Source organism: Chionomys nivalis, chromosome 14 (assembly GCF_950005125.1).
Source record: "Chionomys nivalis chromosome 14, mChiNiv1.1, whole genome shotgun sequence".
In the NCBI taxonomy this organism is placed as follows: domain Eukaryota; kingdom Metazoa; phylum Chordata; class Mammalia; order Rodentia; family Cricetidae; genus Chionomys; species Chionomys nivalis.
In genome coordinates, this window is record NC_080099.1 from 10,282,935 (window position 1) to 10,301,488 (window position 18,554).

Here is an 18,554-nt window from a genome sequence, read left to right on the forward strand (position 1 = left end):
CTCGATAGATAGATATTTTATATATATATATATGCGCTAGAGATAAAATTAGCAAGATGCTGTATATACTCAATTAGATATTATTTATCCTTAAAAAAATTAAGTTCTGACACGTGCTACTGGGTGGATGAAGTTTGAAGGTATTGTGCTAAGTGAAATAAGCCGGCTATAAAAGGACACTTACTGTATAATTCCATTTACATGAGGTTTTTAGAGAAACAGAAAATAGACCTGAGGTGACCGGGGCCTGGGAGGAGAGCAGATGTGTGCTAGGGTTTGGGAAGAGAGAAAATTCTGGAGGTAGATGATGGGCTGCTTATAAAACACCTTGAGTATGCTTGCTGCCACTGAACTATACCCTTAAAATGTTTGAAACGATTATTTCTAATGCATATCGCCCTACAATATGGTGTAGAAAAACAAGATGATGGAGCCAAAGAAGGGACCCACCTGACCTGGAGAAACCCCCTCCCCTTCTCTCACACTGAGTTCTGGCCACGATTGGTCTGCACTGAAGTGCTGTGTGCGACAGATACTGTCTGTTAAGCACGGCCTGGAGCAAGACAAGCAGAAGACCTAGGGAGAGTTGTGTGGTCATCAGTGCTGCTTTGCAGTGTGGGGGTCACCCTGGGAGGCTGTGAACTACCTGCCACTCAAGAAGGGCTGGTGTAAAGGGGGGAGAGGACCACCCAGGACAGCAGGAGGTTAGAACAACTGACTCCCATGACGCCATAGGGCTCTCACAAAGCCAGGCTGATTTGCCCTTGATCTTGCTCTGCCCAGGATACAGGTAGGAAGCAATTCAGCTGAGGATAAGCCGACCCCCACTCTAGTTTTAGTTCTTTGGGCGATATTCATTTGGTCTCGGATGAACCTCAGTGTAATGAACACCTGCTAGGACCTCCTTTGCCTCATTCTCGTTCACAAAGATACAAGACCAGTTAAGCAAGGACTTAAGAAGAGAGGAGATCGTGGTGGACACCCTCCTGCCTTCCCTCTTGCTCTGCTTTCCAAAGGGAGTCAGTGGTATTTCCCCAGATGTAGTCTGTGCACCAGGTAGTCTGGGAGATCCCAGGATTAGTATACTAGGATTATCTAAGGAGGCACAACCTCACTACTGTGTGCTGGTGTAGAGCTGAGATTTACAGCTCTAGAGAGCAGTGTGTATGGAAGAGCTGCACCCTGTGTCTCAGAAAAGGTGAAGAAGGAAGAGTGGTGGCTAACGTACACGGTGAATGAAGAAGGTGAACCCCCTGAAGGTGAAATGTGACTGGCTCGGGTTGGGGAACCCCGGGTGGATTGGGGAATGATCTGCCTAATTAAGGGATCACAGGACAGAAATTTTTTTTTGGTTGATTGTGTGTTTGACTTCCTTTAGAAGCCATACAGGGCATTTCTCAACCTGCGGAGAGCAACTAAGAAACCAAACTCAGTGGCAAGGTCTTCCATCTTAAGGTCCTCTATCAGCGAAGTTATGAGGCTGATCAACATCTAGCTGCCTCCTTCACGACCTCCTGACTTGGCCTTTTCTAATGTCCTTGTTCTACTCACTGGGCTCCAGCAAAGCAGAAGGCAGTGCTAACTAACAAGGCTGTCTAAACGTTAGAAACCTGTTGGGCTCTTGCCCAGGATGTGCATGTCAAGGGGAGCTCCAGACACAAAGGCCTTCTGAAGTCTGTCGTGGGTTCACTGCTGCCATCTGCTACTACCCACAGCGAAAGCTCTCCTGTGCCTGATACTTAGATCCTGATTAGCTGGATGTCTCAGGACTGGGTCCTCAGGACATCCTAGAATGCCTGCCTTTCTTGAAGAGAAGGTTCAGTTGGGTATCAGTCAGAACTTGTCGCAGGCCCCCTTGGGGATGGGGGAATAAGAAGTCTGTGAAACAACTGTGTCTCCTCTGACAGCGCTGGGGCTAATACCAGCAAATTGAAATTGTTCCCTTTCCTCTGTCCTCTTATTACTGCCTCCTCTCCAAGTTTTAAATATTCCTCCTACTAAACGGCGGAAGTGAAGAACTAATTATCTTCCCTATTTTTATCATCAAAGACCTCAAATAGCAGTTAAGTATCAAGTTGGTGGGATTCCAGGTAAAAAACAAAAAGCCTTCACCTTTTGTTAGCTGGTAGAACTGGGTCAATATTTGAAGATCCTTTTTCATTTCTTTACCTGGAATCTAGCCTGTAAGTACCAAAGCCCAATGTCCTGCAGCCGGTGATGAGGCTGGACCCAAGCAAGGACTCAGACATGGGGTCAGTGGTGCATGACTCTCATGGAAACCAGAGGACCATTGAGCTGCATCTATTCCTTCTAGTGGGGGAATTTCCAGGAGCTTTCCCCCGAATGGCGCTGCCCTAGACTTTGGTGTGGCCAAAGCAGGAGGTAAGATGAAGAACTAAAAGTGGGGAAAAATGCCAAGAACAGGAGAAGAGAAGAGGAAGAGATGGTAATTTGATGGGATAATAGGTAGATTAGTGTGAGCTTACTCACACTAATAACAATTAGTAATAGTGAGAATACTTGTGAGCTATTATTTATAGATAATTTACATTGGTATAGATTCTCATATATTGATACAAATTCAATTTGCTATATTGAATATGTTCCTATTTCTTTTTACAATGTTTATGCACCTATGCAAAGTTATTTTGTCCTGTTGTATAAATTCATGTTTCTACCTCTGCTTGAGATATTTTGTATATTGATGCAATTTTAGGATGTATTTATCATATTGTATTATACATTTCTACCTCTGATCAAGATACTTACACATTGTTTACATTTTGAGGTCATTATCCTCATTTGCTTCACATTTGTTTAAAGATTGTTTGATATTTTAATATTAAGCCTTAGTCTTTAAGCTATATACGTATTAAGAATTATATGATCATCCATGTTTGTCATAGTTAGACTAATCAGGTTCTTTAGATGCATAGAGATTGTATTCCACATAGATAGGAAATCTTCAAACACTTCAAAGAGCTATAGAATATGACGTTTAAATAACTTAGGACTCTGTTGAGATAAGACATGATTGCTCCTGGCAGCACTGATCTATTCCCGAGAGAATGTTGGGCACCAAAGACACACCACTTAGAGCTTGTTTTCTTCTTGGCAAAACTGGCCCTTGGGCAAAGAACTGGCCCTGCCTCAACCACTGACAGAATGCATGGTGTCCAGACTGGACAAGCAGGATACAAGCAAAAAGACTGCCAAACCTTGCCAAGACAGGGTAAAATGGTTTTTCAAATTTTCCTGCCTCTGAAAGTGGTCTGTCAGTTACTCTAGGCCTTACCTAAAGCTGGTTGCCCAAGCGTTGCAAATGAGACTTTGGGTGATTGCCCAGGTAGCCGGTTGTCTTTATTATTTCTTGCCCATTTTAGAAGTTGCTTGATTGCACTTCCCGTTTACTCATGTAATATTATTTCCCTTCTCAGGTCTTTGATGGGGTTGAAGACAAGATAGTTGTAGTTACTTTCCTCTTATGACTTAGCCAAGCCATTTCTAATACAAGACTTAGACACCTTAGGATAGGATGACTATTGTTTGTAATTCTAATTTTTATACTTGATATTTGTTCTTATTGTATACAGTTTTGTATTGGGCTTGGAACACTCTTATTTAGACAAAAGAAGGAGGTGTTATGGGAACTCCTTCAGTCAATGGCCTTTGGGATGCTAGCCCACTTTGGGCATGGTCTAATTTACTATAAATGTGGACGTAAAAGCATATGTGGGCCTCTTGGCTGCTGGATTAGGTTTCAGTTCCCTGCACACGCAGAGGACTGTGTATCTCTACCCTTTTTGTGAGTTTGCCCCCAAATAAATAAACTTTTGTTATACTCCATTCTGGGCTAGTGTGGAACTATTTTATATCACAACAGACTGACCCTGACAGACTCTGTCAACAACTCAAGACATGTACAGTTTGAGGAGAATCTGGGAAATTCACCCCAGAGGAAAAGACAGGCAAAGAGCAATGAGCAGACAATTCCCATATGTACGGGAGTGCATACAGGTGGGAGAGAGAGAGAGAGAGAGAGAGAGAGAGAGAGAGAGAGACCATTTTACTGTCCATAACATATCTAAGAATTTCATGCAAGTCTCAAATATATATAATACAATTTATCAAAAAACAAAATTTAGCCAAGTGGTGGTGGCAGCACATACCTTTAATCCTAGCACTCAGGAGGCAGGCAGATCTCTGTGAGTTCAAGGCCAGCCTGGTATACAAGAGCTAGTTCCAGCACAGGCCCCAAAGCTACAGAGAAACCCTGTTTCAAAAAACCAAAACAAACAGAAAACAACAAAATTTAAAGTGAACAACTGTCAACAAACATGAAATGTTCAGTTATACCAGTAACCAAAGAAGAACATTGGAAGGCCTTTATAATCCAACTGGAAAAGATTTCACTCTGCTAACCAAGTGTGGGCAGGAATGCATCCGTGGCACTGTGCGCAGTCCCATATCTACTTCCTGTGCCCATTTGAACCAGGCTAGTGAGGTGGCTTCTTTGTTGCCAAGCCTGACAACATGGAGGAAAGAATAAACTTCAAGTTGACCTCCACATATGCAGTCTGACAAATCTGCATCTGTACACACATACAACACACTTACACATACACACACATGAAATAATATCAAATAAAAATTTTAAAGCTTTAACCATGGGCTTATTGTTTGGCCTAGAAATTTCACTTTGGAAATTGCTTTAGGGAGAGAGTCCTAAAATCTAAACAATGCGTTTAGGTGTGTTTTTAGGAGAGAGACACACCACAGACGTCCAGTGATGAGAGATTCAGTGAGCGAATGACTTGTTCTAGAGCAGTGGTTCTCAACCTCCCTGATGCTGTGACCCTTTAATACCTTTTCTTGCGTTGTGGTGACCCAAGCCATTTTCATTGCTACTTCATAACTGTAATTTTACTACTGTTATGAATTGTAATGTAAATATCTGTTTTCTGGGGGTCTTTAGGGGTAGCAGCCTACAGTTTGAGAACCACTGTTCTAGACCATACACAGCCAGTGGGAGTAGGAATGGTAAGTAATATTTGATGGCATAGAAATAACCATGCCATAGAACAGAGACATGGCAGCCCGTTATTTCATAGTACACATGCATAGAAAGAACTGGAAATTAATGCATTGGTCACTGGCCGGTGGTATTTGTCCAGGTGATGGGATTAAAGTATTCTTTTTTTAAAATATTTTCATGTGTCTATTTTCTAAACTTGGTACAATGATGAAATTTGGCTTTGTAAGAAAATAAAATCTTGATAACATTTTTTAAAAGACTCAATGAGGTTTCAAGTTTAATGAGATAGGGATTACAAGCAGAAATGCCTGGAGCTCAAAGTTGTTTGAGAGGTGAGAAATCAGAGGTAGGTACAGAAATGGGGAGACACAGCCCATTGTCTGGAGGCAATGCTTACTTCCTCCAGGGTGGACTGAAGAGCAGGTGGGACTTGGAGACAGCACAGGCTTATGCCAGAGGGCAGGGTCATGATTTTGCTAATGTGTTGTTCTGCTGAGTGACTGACCACAGGGGAGCTGCCTCTCTTCTCCCGCCCCAACATCCCTTTCCCTTCACTAAACAAATACTGGCCAGCACAGATCGGCTTTCACTTGTCATAAGTCAAGAGGAAAGCATGGAAGGGGGAGGGTAGCTTCCAGAGCACAGTGAGGAGCCAGGCCCAGGCAGGCTAGCTACTGACCTCTGGGCATGTCCATGGGGTCGAAGCTGGCCAGGAGGTCACGGCACCACTGGCGGTCACCTTCCACCTTGCTCAGCCAGTTGTTGCAGTTGAAGTAGTAGCGGAGATGGGGCCTCTTCATGTCGGTCACTATCACCCGGTCCAGGTACCAGCTGGCGTTCAAGCCTGTGTTGTCATGCTCGATCCTGGGGCAGAAGCCAACACCCACACTTCACTGGCAGAATCAGGATGTTGCGATGCCCCTTGGTATGAGGGTACCCAATGACTACTTCAGAGAGGCCCAGTCATTTGCTCCCTTTGGTTTTAAGTTTCCTCGTCTATTAATGGGGATATTTTGCAAGGCAGATGTGCATATTAATGACTGTTACACTGTCATACTGCCACAGGGGAATATTTTCTTTCACGGGAAAATCCAAGTCCCGATGGCTCTCAGTAGGCGAGCCTTGAGCTGTGCCTGGCAGGGCCTCTGCCAGCGCTGCACCCTTTCTGCTCTGACCTGAGTTGTACACACGCATCACCTTTGGGAGCCTATCAGAGTCACGAAGAGAAAGACAGCTGATCCAGTCCTTACTAAAAAGGATTGCTAAAAGGAGGGCGTGAAGAAAAAAGTAGAGAGCAGTAAGCACCTAGCCCTTTGGACTTGGTGGGACATGGCACCTGGGTAAACCGTCCTGTCCCATCACTCTTGAGTTATCAAGTTCCTGTCTTAGTGGCCCTCACCCCGGGCACCATCCTTAGTTGTCATCATCCAAGGATTCCCATCTAGAACAAGACGTTCCATAGAAAGTTCATGTGAGCCAAACATACAATTCTAGATTGCTCTAGTAGCCTTGACCTTGAAGATATAAAGAAACTGATAGAATTGATTTTAACAATATACTGTATCTTCCACTTACCATGTTAACACATGATCATGTAAAATGTAACAATGTGGTGTACATTCTTTTTCTCCTGTTAAGTCTTTTAAAAAACAACCTGGTGTCTATTTTATTCACACAACACACTCGGCGTGAGTCAGCTGTATTTTAAGTGCACAGCAGCCACAATGCCTTCTGTGTTGGGTGACATAGATACAGAATCTTCCGAATCTGTGCCCCAAAATCTTCTCACTTCCCACAGCCCCCATCTCTGCCTAATTTTTTCCCTAGAGCATGGCCACTGGATGACCTCATAGTACAGGCAACATTTCATTCCAGTCCATCGTTCTGAAGCTTTATGCCAGTAATTCACAGTCGGGTACAGCCCATGACCCCAATAAACACATGACCAGCCCGATCCACTGGACCTGTCCTCTACAGGGTCTCATGCCTCTGCCTGATCAGACCATTTCCTACATACCACCTTCCCCGCCTGACCTCCCTGAGAGAGTTCCCTCTCTGCTTATATCCCCTTCCCTGTACACAACCAGTACCTGTGGTCCTTGTATCCTCTCCCAGCAAAGGAACCGTGTGGTCCCAAATTTTCTAGTGGGAAAAAGAAGAGTCAGGACTAAATGGAAGCTGCATTTGAGCCCTGTCCAGGCCCCACTTATGGACAATCAGCCCACAGATGAGCCTAAAGTGAGCATAAACCCGAATGGGTGGTTAACTGAGACTAGGAAAGGAAGGAGGGAACGATCAAATGCTCTTCCTTTGTAGCCAGGCTAGAAGTCACCCCTTTTCAACAGCTCACAGAAACTCCCCCAGTGAGAAAAGCATCAGGGGAATTTTCATCCAAAGGTATTTTTCAGCAAAGCTCTCACTGAGGGCTTAATGACTGCTCTATACACAGACTTGGTGGGTGCTAGCATTATATAGATGGAGTACCATTATTAGAGAGGAGGAAACAGAGGCGTGGCTAGATAAACTGTCTAAAATCCTGCAGCAAAGAACAGCAGAGCAAGACCTTGGACTTGGACCTAGAGATCCGTTCCCAATTACCATGTTCCAGTGTTTGTAAGAACTCAGGGGTGTGGGGAACTGCATCCAATTGTCCTAGCCCATTAGCAAGTCTCTAATAGTGTGGTTTGGAGCTCTGTGATTCAGGATGGGGACATGGGACGTAATTCTGGCTTTTAGTAATTCCTCAAATGTCAGTCAGTTGAGAATTCAATATCCAGAAAAATGCTGACTTTGATTATCACCACTACCATAGGTTTGGGACAAACTCTCACCTGATTTTATAGATGAGGCCCACGTTATTGGTCCGCACCCGGAATACGTCTACGTTGGCTTTCTCGAAAGCGGATTCACTCCTGCAGGGGACAGGGCCGTCAGTCCCACTCACAGTGTGTCTCGTGGGCCCAGGAGCAGAGCCAGAGGCTGGTATCCTCTCCTCCCTCTTTATCCCACACATGGAAAGAGCAGCATGCACCTAGCTACCGTTCTGAGCTCCTGCCCGAACATGGTCTGAGAGGAGAGGAAGGACAGGCAGGTGCCGTGCTTAGACTCACATCCAGGTGTTCTTTTGATTACGGCTGTGAGTCACTAACACAGGCATAGTGGGTGACACCAGTGCCATTGTGTGGACATGCAAGCCACTAGAGGTAGAAAAACCAGGGTCTGGTCAGGGTAGAGGAGAAGGAGGGTGTCGTGGATGCCTGGAGCCTCTTGTCTGCAGGTCCCCTTGCAGATCACCCTCACCTGCCCCGTTCTACGAGAAGAATTGCAATGGCAGCCCCAAGTAGATGCAGACCTTGGGTGGCTACCTGTGGTCCTGCCGTTCCAAAGAGAAAGGGGAAACCTCTCCCCACCCCCACCTCTAGTCCAGCAACCATGGAGGTGAGGGCAGTAAGAGAATCAAGACGAATATCTGGCAAACCGCCATCAGAGGAAATACACCTGAGGCGTGAGGCAGCACAACACCTAGGCGAGTCCCAGCTGCTGCACAAGCCAAATTCAAGTGGCTACGCCCAGGAGGCTCAAGGCTCCTTGCCCCAGGATCTTCTGGAGTGGATACCTAAGTCTCATGATGGCGTCTTTTTCATCCTCCGCAGGAACTGAGAACCCAGCTGTGAGAGCTCAGACCTCCAAGCAGGTCTTCCTGCCTCATAGCTGGGCCCTCTGCTTTGGGAGACTATGCTCTCTCAGCCAGGGCTCATGGGACCAGCACACGGCCAGGGAGAAGAGGAAAGTACAGAAGATATTTGCCTAGGCTGTGCTTTACACCTTAAATGTGCTCCCAAAGTCCTTGTGAGCCTCACACTTCACACACGCCCAGTCGCTAGTTGGAAACCTTTAAGAGGCTGGAGCTGGGGGTGTGGGTCAGGGCACTTTTCGGGCATGCATGAGGCCCTGGGTTTGATGCACAGAAATGTACAATGAAGGAGGTAGGGCCCAGGGGAGGGAAGTCGGTCACTGAGGATGCCCTTGAAGAGGGTGTTGGAACCCTGTGAGGACTCCGCTTTCTCTCCTTGTTTCCTGGTTGCTGTGAGTTGAACAGCTACCTTCATAGCTGGTGTTGACTTGCTATGACCCCAAAAGCAAAGCAGCCAACTGATCACGGGCCAAAACCCCCAAAACCTCAGAGCAAAATAACCCTTTTCTCTTTTCAGTTGGTTTATTTCAGGTATTTGTTACAGCCATGGAACGTTAAATAATCCGAGCTTATAATGACTACTGGCTGTCTGTGCTCTTCAAAAAAAAGGGGTGAAGGGCTTTCTCCCCAGGCCACAGGCTGAAGGTCAGGCACAGAGGGCCTTCCAGGTTCTTCAGAGTCTAGAGGACCCACTCTGGCGAACAGTCTTTCCTGAAGAGGCAGGGACACAATCAAGCAGGGTCCTCATACAAAAGAGCAGAGGCCATGAAGATGTACATAAAACAGCCTTTTCAAGGAAAAGAGAACCCAAGAAGAAACCTGGGGACAGAGAAGTAAAGGAGGAGTGATGGACGTGTCTGGTCAGCTGTAGGGGTACGGGGACACCCAGGCTGGTGGCACATGTCTGAGCTCAGGTGGGTGTCATCCAGGGAGAAAGGGAGAGGTCAAGCAAGGCCACTTTAAGTGTGCAGTCAAAATGTTTCCTCCAAAGAATGAGTTGGTCTTTGTCCTGGGGAAATTAGGTTTCTGGATCCGGTGTTGAAAATGGAATCAAACCAGGACTGTGAAGGTCTGCTGATGTGGGGGTTGCATCTGTGGGGGTAACGGGACACTCCAACCCCTGATTCTGTCACAGTCGCTGTGAAATAACTCAGAAAATACATGGACATCAATTCTACATGTTAAGATTTTGTGAATGAGAAACAGAAAAAAATGAATAAATGGTATTTTCTCTTCAACACAAAGTAATAGCTTTTTAGAATAAATCAACAAAAATTTCTGCATTAAGTAAACACCCTAAGGAATAGACGCTATATGATTGAACACTTTGTAGCTATTAAGGATCCTATTATAAAAAGAACATGAAGTTTATAAGCTTAAAAAATATGTTGAGATAGAATCTGAGAGCAGAACAATTGATACAAATGGGACATCATCTTCATTTAAAAACAGCGAGTGGGAAAGTTTACACAAATATACAATGTCACTTCTAGAGGCTAAGACTATAAAGTCTTATTTGTGCTTATCTATATAAATTTTCACATTTTCCGAAAGGAACCCATACTGCTTTTGTGAGTCCCCATGCTTCAGGACCCCTCGCCACACCTCCTGACACCTGATGCAGCTCATGGGCTGCCTCCGGGCACAGTCTCTGAAGGTTTGAGGATGGTAGGTGTCATCTAAAGGCTCAAGGAACCTGGGAAACAGGCTACAGGAAGTAGAGGGCAGGGAGGCAGGTGTCCTGACCATTTCAGCCAATGATGAGGCAGCTAGGTTTCCGAGGCGCCTCTGAGGAGGACTCTGGGAAAGAAGTTCTGAGAGCTACCCTGAGCCAAGGGGAGCCCTAAAGGCATGCCACGCTCCATCGTACTTACTGAAATCAGCCCATGTTACTGTGCAGCCACGGCCTGGGGAACAGAGAAACAGGGGCAGGCGGGGGAGCTCCGCCTGACCAACAGGGGCGGGGACACTCTAGGCCGCATTGTCAGGGGCTGGGATGGTTCCTGCTCAAATATGTTGTTAAAGTCTTCCATGGAGACCAACCTGTTTCTGGCTTACAGGAAAACTCCGTCTTCAGAGAAGAAAGGGCTGCAGACAAACTCCACTGGCACCTGTCCATTCTCAGGGAAAGACTGGGACCATCCCAAACAAACCCCCAGCCCTGCCCACTCTGGGATTGGATCTGAAATGCCCACTTGCAGAAAATCAGGATGCAAATACTGTAGAAAACTGACCAAGGCTGGGTTAGAAATCCCAAAGGAAACAAAAGTGCAGGCTCCTCCCGTTTCCCAGCGAGATGAGGACCACATCGTAGCTCTGGCAACAAATAAAGCCCCCTGATCCCATCATTGCTCAGCAGGGACTTCGCCCAGAGAGAGCCTCAGAAGGCTGTACCTGGCATCTTAGCCACCAAATAGGCAGAGCCTCCAGACTAAAATGCCAGGGACTCTCTCACACACTGGGGTGTGGATCCTCAGCAGGAAAGACAGCATTCATAGCATACATGAAACCCCATCCTTTTGCCATATCTTTAACTCGTAGCCTCCTGGGATCATTTTGTAGGGACCTCACTGGGGTAGAGATTGGGGGAGGGTTCCTGTGTGGGAACTAAGTGAGTGTCATCTTGGCTGCCTAGGAATCAGATAGTAAAGATCTTCTTGAAATAGGAATTGTGTTATATTGGGTGAGGGGTGAATCCTGCTAAGCCATGTGGGATTCTGTGTTCTAGGATAAAGGAAAGGGCACAGGAATGAGCTCAAATCAGGCTCAAAGAGAAAAAGGGAGGACAGGAGACAAGAGATGAGAGATGCGGCCAGAAAGGGTTTGGGAAAAGTGCCAAGAAAGATCAAGGTTGAATTTTAATACCGGGGGAGCTGCAACTCATTTGTTTGCATTGGTCAGTATGAACCCTTTCTCAGGCCCAGAGCTACTGGAGAAGTCTTACATACAAAAGTGTGTGTGTGTGTGTGTGTGTGTGTGTGCGCGTGCGTGCGTGCTATGCACGTGGACACATGCATGTATACAAGGATCCGTGCTGCAGGTAACTCAGTGGGTCTGGTTTAGAGCCGGTTTGAGTGTGAGGAAGAGGACCGGGCAGACAGTGAAGTGCAGAGAGACAGAGGAGGAGGCAGCACATCCTATATTACATGGGGACTCAGAAGTAACCTCAGCTGCCACCCATGTGTGACACATCCCAAACCTTCAGCAAATTACAGTCCCCTCCTGAACTCAGTTTCCAGCTTGAGTGGCAGTGATGTCGTGAGCAGAATTTTGCACAACTGTCTTTGTAGTCTTTTCCCTCGATGTCTCACTGCAGCCAGATCCTGGCCTCTTGCTCACAGTTAAGGTGACATCAGCTGCCACTGTCAACTCAGTATCCACTGACTGACTTTCAGGCAAGGCCTTCCAGTCTGGCCTCTAGCCTTTCCCGTATGCTTCAAGACAGCAACATGGTCCACACTGGCAGTTCCAGCTGGGCCCACCTAGAGCACTTTCCCTGTCCACAAGTCTTGCAGTCTCTCTGGGTCTAACCCATCTTTTGTATTCCTCTCTTATCCTCATTCATTTCAGCACTGAAGACTTAGGTTGTATCTTTCCCTGTGAAATGTCACTCTGACTACACAATATTTCAGGTGTCTACTGAGTTCTGCCTATTCTTTATGACCCAGGACAAGTACAGGGGCCCAGGAAACCCAACTGCACCTCCACTACAGACCCAACACTTGCTTTCACAGTACTCTCTAGTCTCAGCAGCACCCAGCTTCTCTCCCCACCCAGTCCACCCTCACACTGCTGTCAAGCTGCCCTGACTAGTGGATGGAGCTCCAGTCTGCTCATTTATTTTTGCTTCCCAGCCTCAAGTGTGACACAGACCTAGGCAGAGATTCTCTCCCGGAGCCTCCTCAGCAGACCCCAGTGGTCTCTGGGATCGCCGACTCCTGTCCCTGGGCTGATCTGGAGAAGCGGGCTCAGTGACAGCCCTTCTCCCTTGGTGTGTTACATCAGTGATCTGGGCCTCCCTGAAAGAAAGTTAGATAAACTGACAAGCAGGAGGGAAGAAGCAAAGGATGCTGGGTATGTAAAAGGAGGAAAGACTGTGAGAACCCACGACAGTCTGGGGACCACAAAAACCAGCTGGCCACCTTCCCAGGGCTAGTAGCATCTCCTTCCTCTGGGAGGACGCATGGCAAAAAGGATGAATGTTTCATGTATTCCCTTTACCGTGCCCACGTCACAGGAGGGAAAGACTTCCACGAGAGTCACGTGCAGTATGAGTAGTGCAAGGAGGCGGGTACCCTGTTCTGCAGAAACGGACAAAAGAAGGGGTTATACTCATCTCAGCATTGCTACATGCATGCCATGGCTCTTAGTCAGGACTCACACATCACAAGACTGGTCACTCTGCAAAACGCAGTGTCCCAAGTCTAGCATGGCCACATCACCTCTCTATTCCATCACCTTTTGCCCTCTAGAGGCCCCAGGCCACAAACCTTAGTGGACCACAACCTGTGGAACCTGTGGGTCTAGAACGGAGTCTATTGCATACTCCAGGGTCACAGAGTAGTGTCATCAATTAAAACGTCTATAGCACCAATGTCAATGAAGGACCAAGTTTCACACACACACACACACACACACACACAAAAAAAAAAAAAAAAAACCTGAAGGTCTGTGAGCTTCTTCCTCGGCCTCAGTTTTCCTATGAATGGACCAGATCAGTAGATTTAAATGGCTGTGGACTTTTCCTCAACTAGATTTTTTATTCTCCAATATCAAGGGATACTCATGGGTATCCCTTGGGAGATCTAAACTAGACATTACTGTTTATAAAAATCTAGAATGGGACAAAGGAGAATTGGAAGGAAAGCACTGGGAAATCCTCAAGATGATATTTGGATTGTTGACAGAGAAATCTTGTCATTCAACATGGCTGTGGTCTAACTGTTCACCTCTACAGAGAAGAAGGCCACCCCTGGGTTCTAGAACTTGGTCAACAAAACTAATCTCCCAGGATCCCCACAAGCCAAAGCAGTACTCACTTGCTGGTGAGATGGAGCTTGGGAGAGAGCCCATTCTCTCCAAAGATTGTGATGAACACATTGGCATCTGTCCCCGCACCACGAACATCCCCCGTGGCTGTGACCACCTCGTACACTGGGGGAGAAAAAAACAGATTGCAGGCTCAGAAGAGAACCCAGAATCCCATTCTCACAATCCTGAACCAGGTCAAACCCACACTAACTCTAGACAGAAACTCACAGTTGGTGCCAGACACTGCTTTTGCAGAGGAATCTGAAAGCAGAGAGACAGGGCCAGCTTCATTCTGCATAGGTAAGCCCCCCAAGGGCTGAGTACGCAGTTACACCCAAGGGCTGTGTCTTTGGCAGGGACACTGAGTTCCCTGCCAACAGTCTCTTTGAAGCTTGCATGGCTTGTTGCCAGCACCACTCCTGGTCAGGGTGTCAGCACCTGCGTACTTACTGAGGGAGAACTTATCAAGATCGGTGTGGTGGTTTGAATGAAAATGACCCCATAGACTCACACGGAGTGGCATTATTTGTAAGGATTGAGACGTGTGGCCTTGTTGGTGTAGGCATGACCTTGCTGGCGGAAGTGTGTCCCTGGGGGTGGGCTTTGAGGTTTCAGAAGCTCAAGCCAGGTCAAGTGTCTCTCTCTTCCTGCCGCCTGCCAATCTAGATGTAGAATTCTCGACTCCTTCTCTAGCGCCTGTCATGTTTCCTGCCATGAGGATAGTGAACTGAATCTCTGAACTGTAAGCCAGCCCCAGTGAAAGGTTTTCCTTTATAAGAGTCACTGTGGTCATGGTGTCTCTTTGCCGCAACAGAAACTTAACTAAGACAGGAAGGATCTGCTACAACCAAGGGAATTGGGTAGGATGAGTGGGGGCATCCAGCATCCAGGAGTGTTGGCGAAACTTTAGGAATGTGTCTCGAATCCATTTTTGGAATCAACTCCCAGAATCTAGCACAGACCCGGCCTGAACAGGGTTGTTGCAGTCAGCCACCCCCAGAGCCACGTCACCTCTGTTGAGAAGTGGGAACAGCTACACACCAACTTATCCAGCTGCTATTCCTATCTCCAATGAGATGTGCGTCCCCAGCGTGTTTTAGGAAGAGACTCACTTCTGAGTCAGTGGTGGGCTGGAGATACTGATTCCAGGGGCCGACCACACGTGTGTGCAGCGAGGAAGGCTGACCGGAAGGAGATGACTGTGTTGGGAAGGAGGAATTTGCAAGGTGGAGAGCTGGTCAAATGTGAGAAACGGTATTTGAAATTTTCGGGGCCCATGCTAGCTGTTCACCACATTATGGAAGTGTACAAACATCAAATGCTTGAAACTGGATCACAACCAGCACTGACTGATGACTGCACGCCTAGCCCTGAGCTAGGGGCTTCGTGCCCCTCATCACACTTGATCATTGCTGTAAACCTAATCTCATTCCTACTTCTGGCCTTTTCAGAACAGATCCCCCACTGCAGAGTATATTCGAGCTCTCTTGAAGGGGTCTTGTGGATTGAGTTACCATTTGAGGGTTTAACATTCATCTTTCAACACTACCCATCCACAGCAGGAAGGTTTTGTCCCACATACAAAGTAGCAAAGTTGAGAGGTGGATGGTGGAGAGCAGAATCCTTCTGAGCACCTGGAGCATTCTGGGCCAGGAGAAGGTATGTTCTGATTATTATCCATCTCACTGCAAACCCACAAGCCTCTGCGTGCTGGGACAAAGTGTTGGGCATCAACGCCACACAACACCACAGAGATCTAGAAGTAGCCACTTAGAACCAGGGTGGCTCTTTACAAGTAGCGACCTGCCTATAAGACTGGATAGTAATATCTGCTTCACAGAACTATTCTGGGAATTGAGAATGTAGAGTCCCTGACACATAGAAGATAATAAATAGCCTTTCTTTTTCGAAGCTATTGTTCACGCAGACAAAGCCCATTTTGCCCAAAAGCTAGCACCTGTTCCTTTGGCAGACAGTGTATTAGCTCAAGCATCATGAACATGGCGTGTGGTTAATTCCAAATCCCTTCGGGGGCATCTCTGGTCCTAATGTGGTTCTTTCTTGCCTGTGAAGAATGGGATCTGCAGTGTCTGGAGCTGAGAGGAACACTGGATATCCCCAGTTCTGACAAAGCTCGGCGGAGGAGCCATGCGTGGGGAAGGAAAGCAGTCCATGCGTTTGGACTCTGCCTCTCATGAGACTTGTGACGAGGCTTGAGTCATCACAGCCTGCACCTCGGAAGAAACCGTTCAGCGTCAGGGCAGCCACGAGTGCTGCCTGCGTTATCTGTGTGTGCACAGGGGCATCTCTGAGTCAAGCTGATACAGGAGAATGGCCAGCTCGATGGAAAGGCCAGGGCCACGTCATTGGAGATTTGTAGAAAGAGACCCAAAAAGACTTAGAGAAGAGGAAGATATGGGCTCCAGGAGGTGTGGGAGTTGACTCGCTAGCTCCCTCAGGAGTGCACGGCTACTCCTGAAGTCAGACACTCGCCATATAGAAGTTGCTCATCTGAATTTAATTATAGTTAAGGCCATCAAGGAAATGACAGTGAGTCACAGATGAAAATATGGCACCTGGAATGCATCCAACAAAAGACTCATACCCAGAAAGTATGAATAATTCACATCAACAAATCAGACGGGGACTGCATACTTTAACACACGAGTCTTTAAAAGATAGACAATCACTTATCATAAGATCTAAAACTTCCAGTTTTAGGTTTTGACCCAAGAGAGACAAAAACAGATGCACAGATACATAGAAACCCATGAACTCAATGTTCATAATAGCTTACTCTGAGCAGACCTGAGTGAGAAACCACTTAAACGTCTGTCAGCAGGTGAATGGCTTAACAATCTGTAGTATACCCACACCCTGGGTACCACTCAGCCATGAAAAAGCAACACGCTACTGGCTCATGCTATGTAGCACATATGTAGACTAAGAAACACTCATTCTTTACAATGCTATTTATGGAAAGCCATCAATAGCAAATAGGACCTACGTTAACAGGAGGCAGAGGAGTGGCTGCTTGGAACAGGAAGCTGGCAGGGAACAATGCTCTCTCTAATGTAAATATTCTTCACATTGACTTGTCACACGGGTATAATACTAATCAAGTAGGACATTTAAAATAGATGTACTCTATAATAAGTTTCAGCAATGCTGAAAAGTGCAAAAATGTCTTAATGCCTCATCAAAGATATCCAAAGCGACACCAAATACAGGAGATGTGCAAATAAACATGTTTGGCCCCATCATTCATCAGGGAAATGAAAACCCCAGAAAAACGCCACCTGACACCCACCAGGATGGCAGGAATAAAGAGGACTGACAATACCAGTGTCAACAGAACGTGAATCTACTGCCCCTCTTGTATGTAATGGGGGTGCATGAGAGGCTATGTGCACCCATAGATGCACAGATGTTCACCCTGTAACCTAGCACTTCAGCTTCCTTTTTAATTCCAGGAGAAATGAGTGTGCAAATGTCCAAGATTTGTAGCCACTTTGTTCACCATAGTACACTAATAAAGGTGTAAGGAGTTTGACAGGAGAATGGTTAAATCGCCAGTGATGTATTTATAACATGCGATCGTATTCACGCATGAAAAGAAAAACTGTGTATCATGTCACAACATGCACACACCTCTCAGGTGGGATGTCAGGTGAAAAAGATGATAGACCCGAAAATATACACACAGCAAAATACGTAGCTCATTCCTGTAATCCCGGCGCCAGGCACCTAAGGCATGAGGATTGCTGAGAGTCAAGACTAGACTTGGCTACATCGTAAATAGTCAGAGGAACTGAGCTACAGAGGGAAACCCTGGCTCCCCAAAAAGTATATATTGTGTGACTCCATTTATATGAAGTTAAAGAATAGGAAAAAGTGGTTTGTGGGGATAGATTCAGAGACTTATTAGGTCAGGCAGAGGTATGAAGGAGTTCTGTGGGGGCTAGAAACGCTCCGCTCTGGTCTAGATTTGCGGTTACACCCGCATGCCCAAAGGTAAGTACTCTTCTTGGTACTTCTGGTCCTGTACTGTGTGCATACCGGTTCTCACCGCTATCCTATTCTGCTCCATAGGAGCCCGGGAACCGGGAACCCTCCCAATCTACAAGTCCGCCTCTTTTCCTGCGCCCTGGGGCCCTGCACTCCCCGATCCCCAGACTCACAGGGCATGGAGATAACTGGGAAGCAGCTGACGGAAGAACAGATCCCACCACCCCACAGGCAGCTCGCACCCTTTGCCTTGTAATACTCATGCTCCAGCTCGTCCTCGTCATCCTCTGAGTTGTAGTTCAGCAGCTCCTCCTCGTACAGGCCTAGGAAGTCGATGTCTTTCTTCCTCCGCTTTTTCTTCTGGGGCATCATTTTGCTGCCTGCCTCTTGTGGGACCCGGTACACTCACCCGTCTAACTCCACCCCTTCCCTAGACCTGTGCCTCTCACTCAGAGAACTGCAGAGCCCTCAGTCCCTCTAGAGCTTTAGGCCTAGCTCTCCTGGGTCCCCCATCCCAAAGCGCTGTCCCACTTTTCTCCTCTCTGGTCCCTCAACCCAACAAAGAAAAAAAGAAAAAAGCGCCTTTTTTCTTTTTCTTTACTTTCCCCCCTTTCTGTCCCCTGCTCATTCTGGGCCACCTCCTCTCACTCTGCACCTGCCCCCGGTGCTTCTTCTTGAGATCTATCACTTGTTGATGAAAATGAGAAGGTCATCCTCTCTCCTCCTCCCTCCACACCGCTTTGCAGAGACTCAAGTGACACCATGTCCTCCCTCCACACCGCTTTG

General features: G+C 46.8%; 1 protein-coding gene across 3 annotated transcripts in view; it reads right to left on the reverse strand.

Moving 5' to 3' along the window:
• Loxhd1 (lipoxygenase homology PLAT domains 1) overlaps positions 1–18,140 on the reverse strand; it is a 135,991-nt gene extending 117,851 nt beyond the window's left edge. For all 3 annotated transcript variants that reach the window (XM_057788900.1, XM_057788898.1, XM_057788897.1), the window contains exons 1-4: positions 18,011–18,140; positions 13,769–13,883; positions 7,867–7,947; positions 5,715–5,899 (exon numbers count right to left, since the gene is read on the reverse strand). In XM_057788900.1, coding sequence (XP_057644883.1) covers positions 5,715–5,899; positions 7,867–7,947; positions 13,769–13,883; positions 18,011–18,140 — 511 coding nt within the window. The remainder of the gene's footprint in view (positions 1–5,714; positions 5,900–7,866; positions 7,948–13,768; positions 13,884–18,010) is intronic.
• Positions 18,141–18,554: the final 414 nt, after the last annotated feature.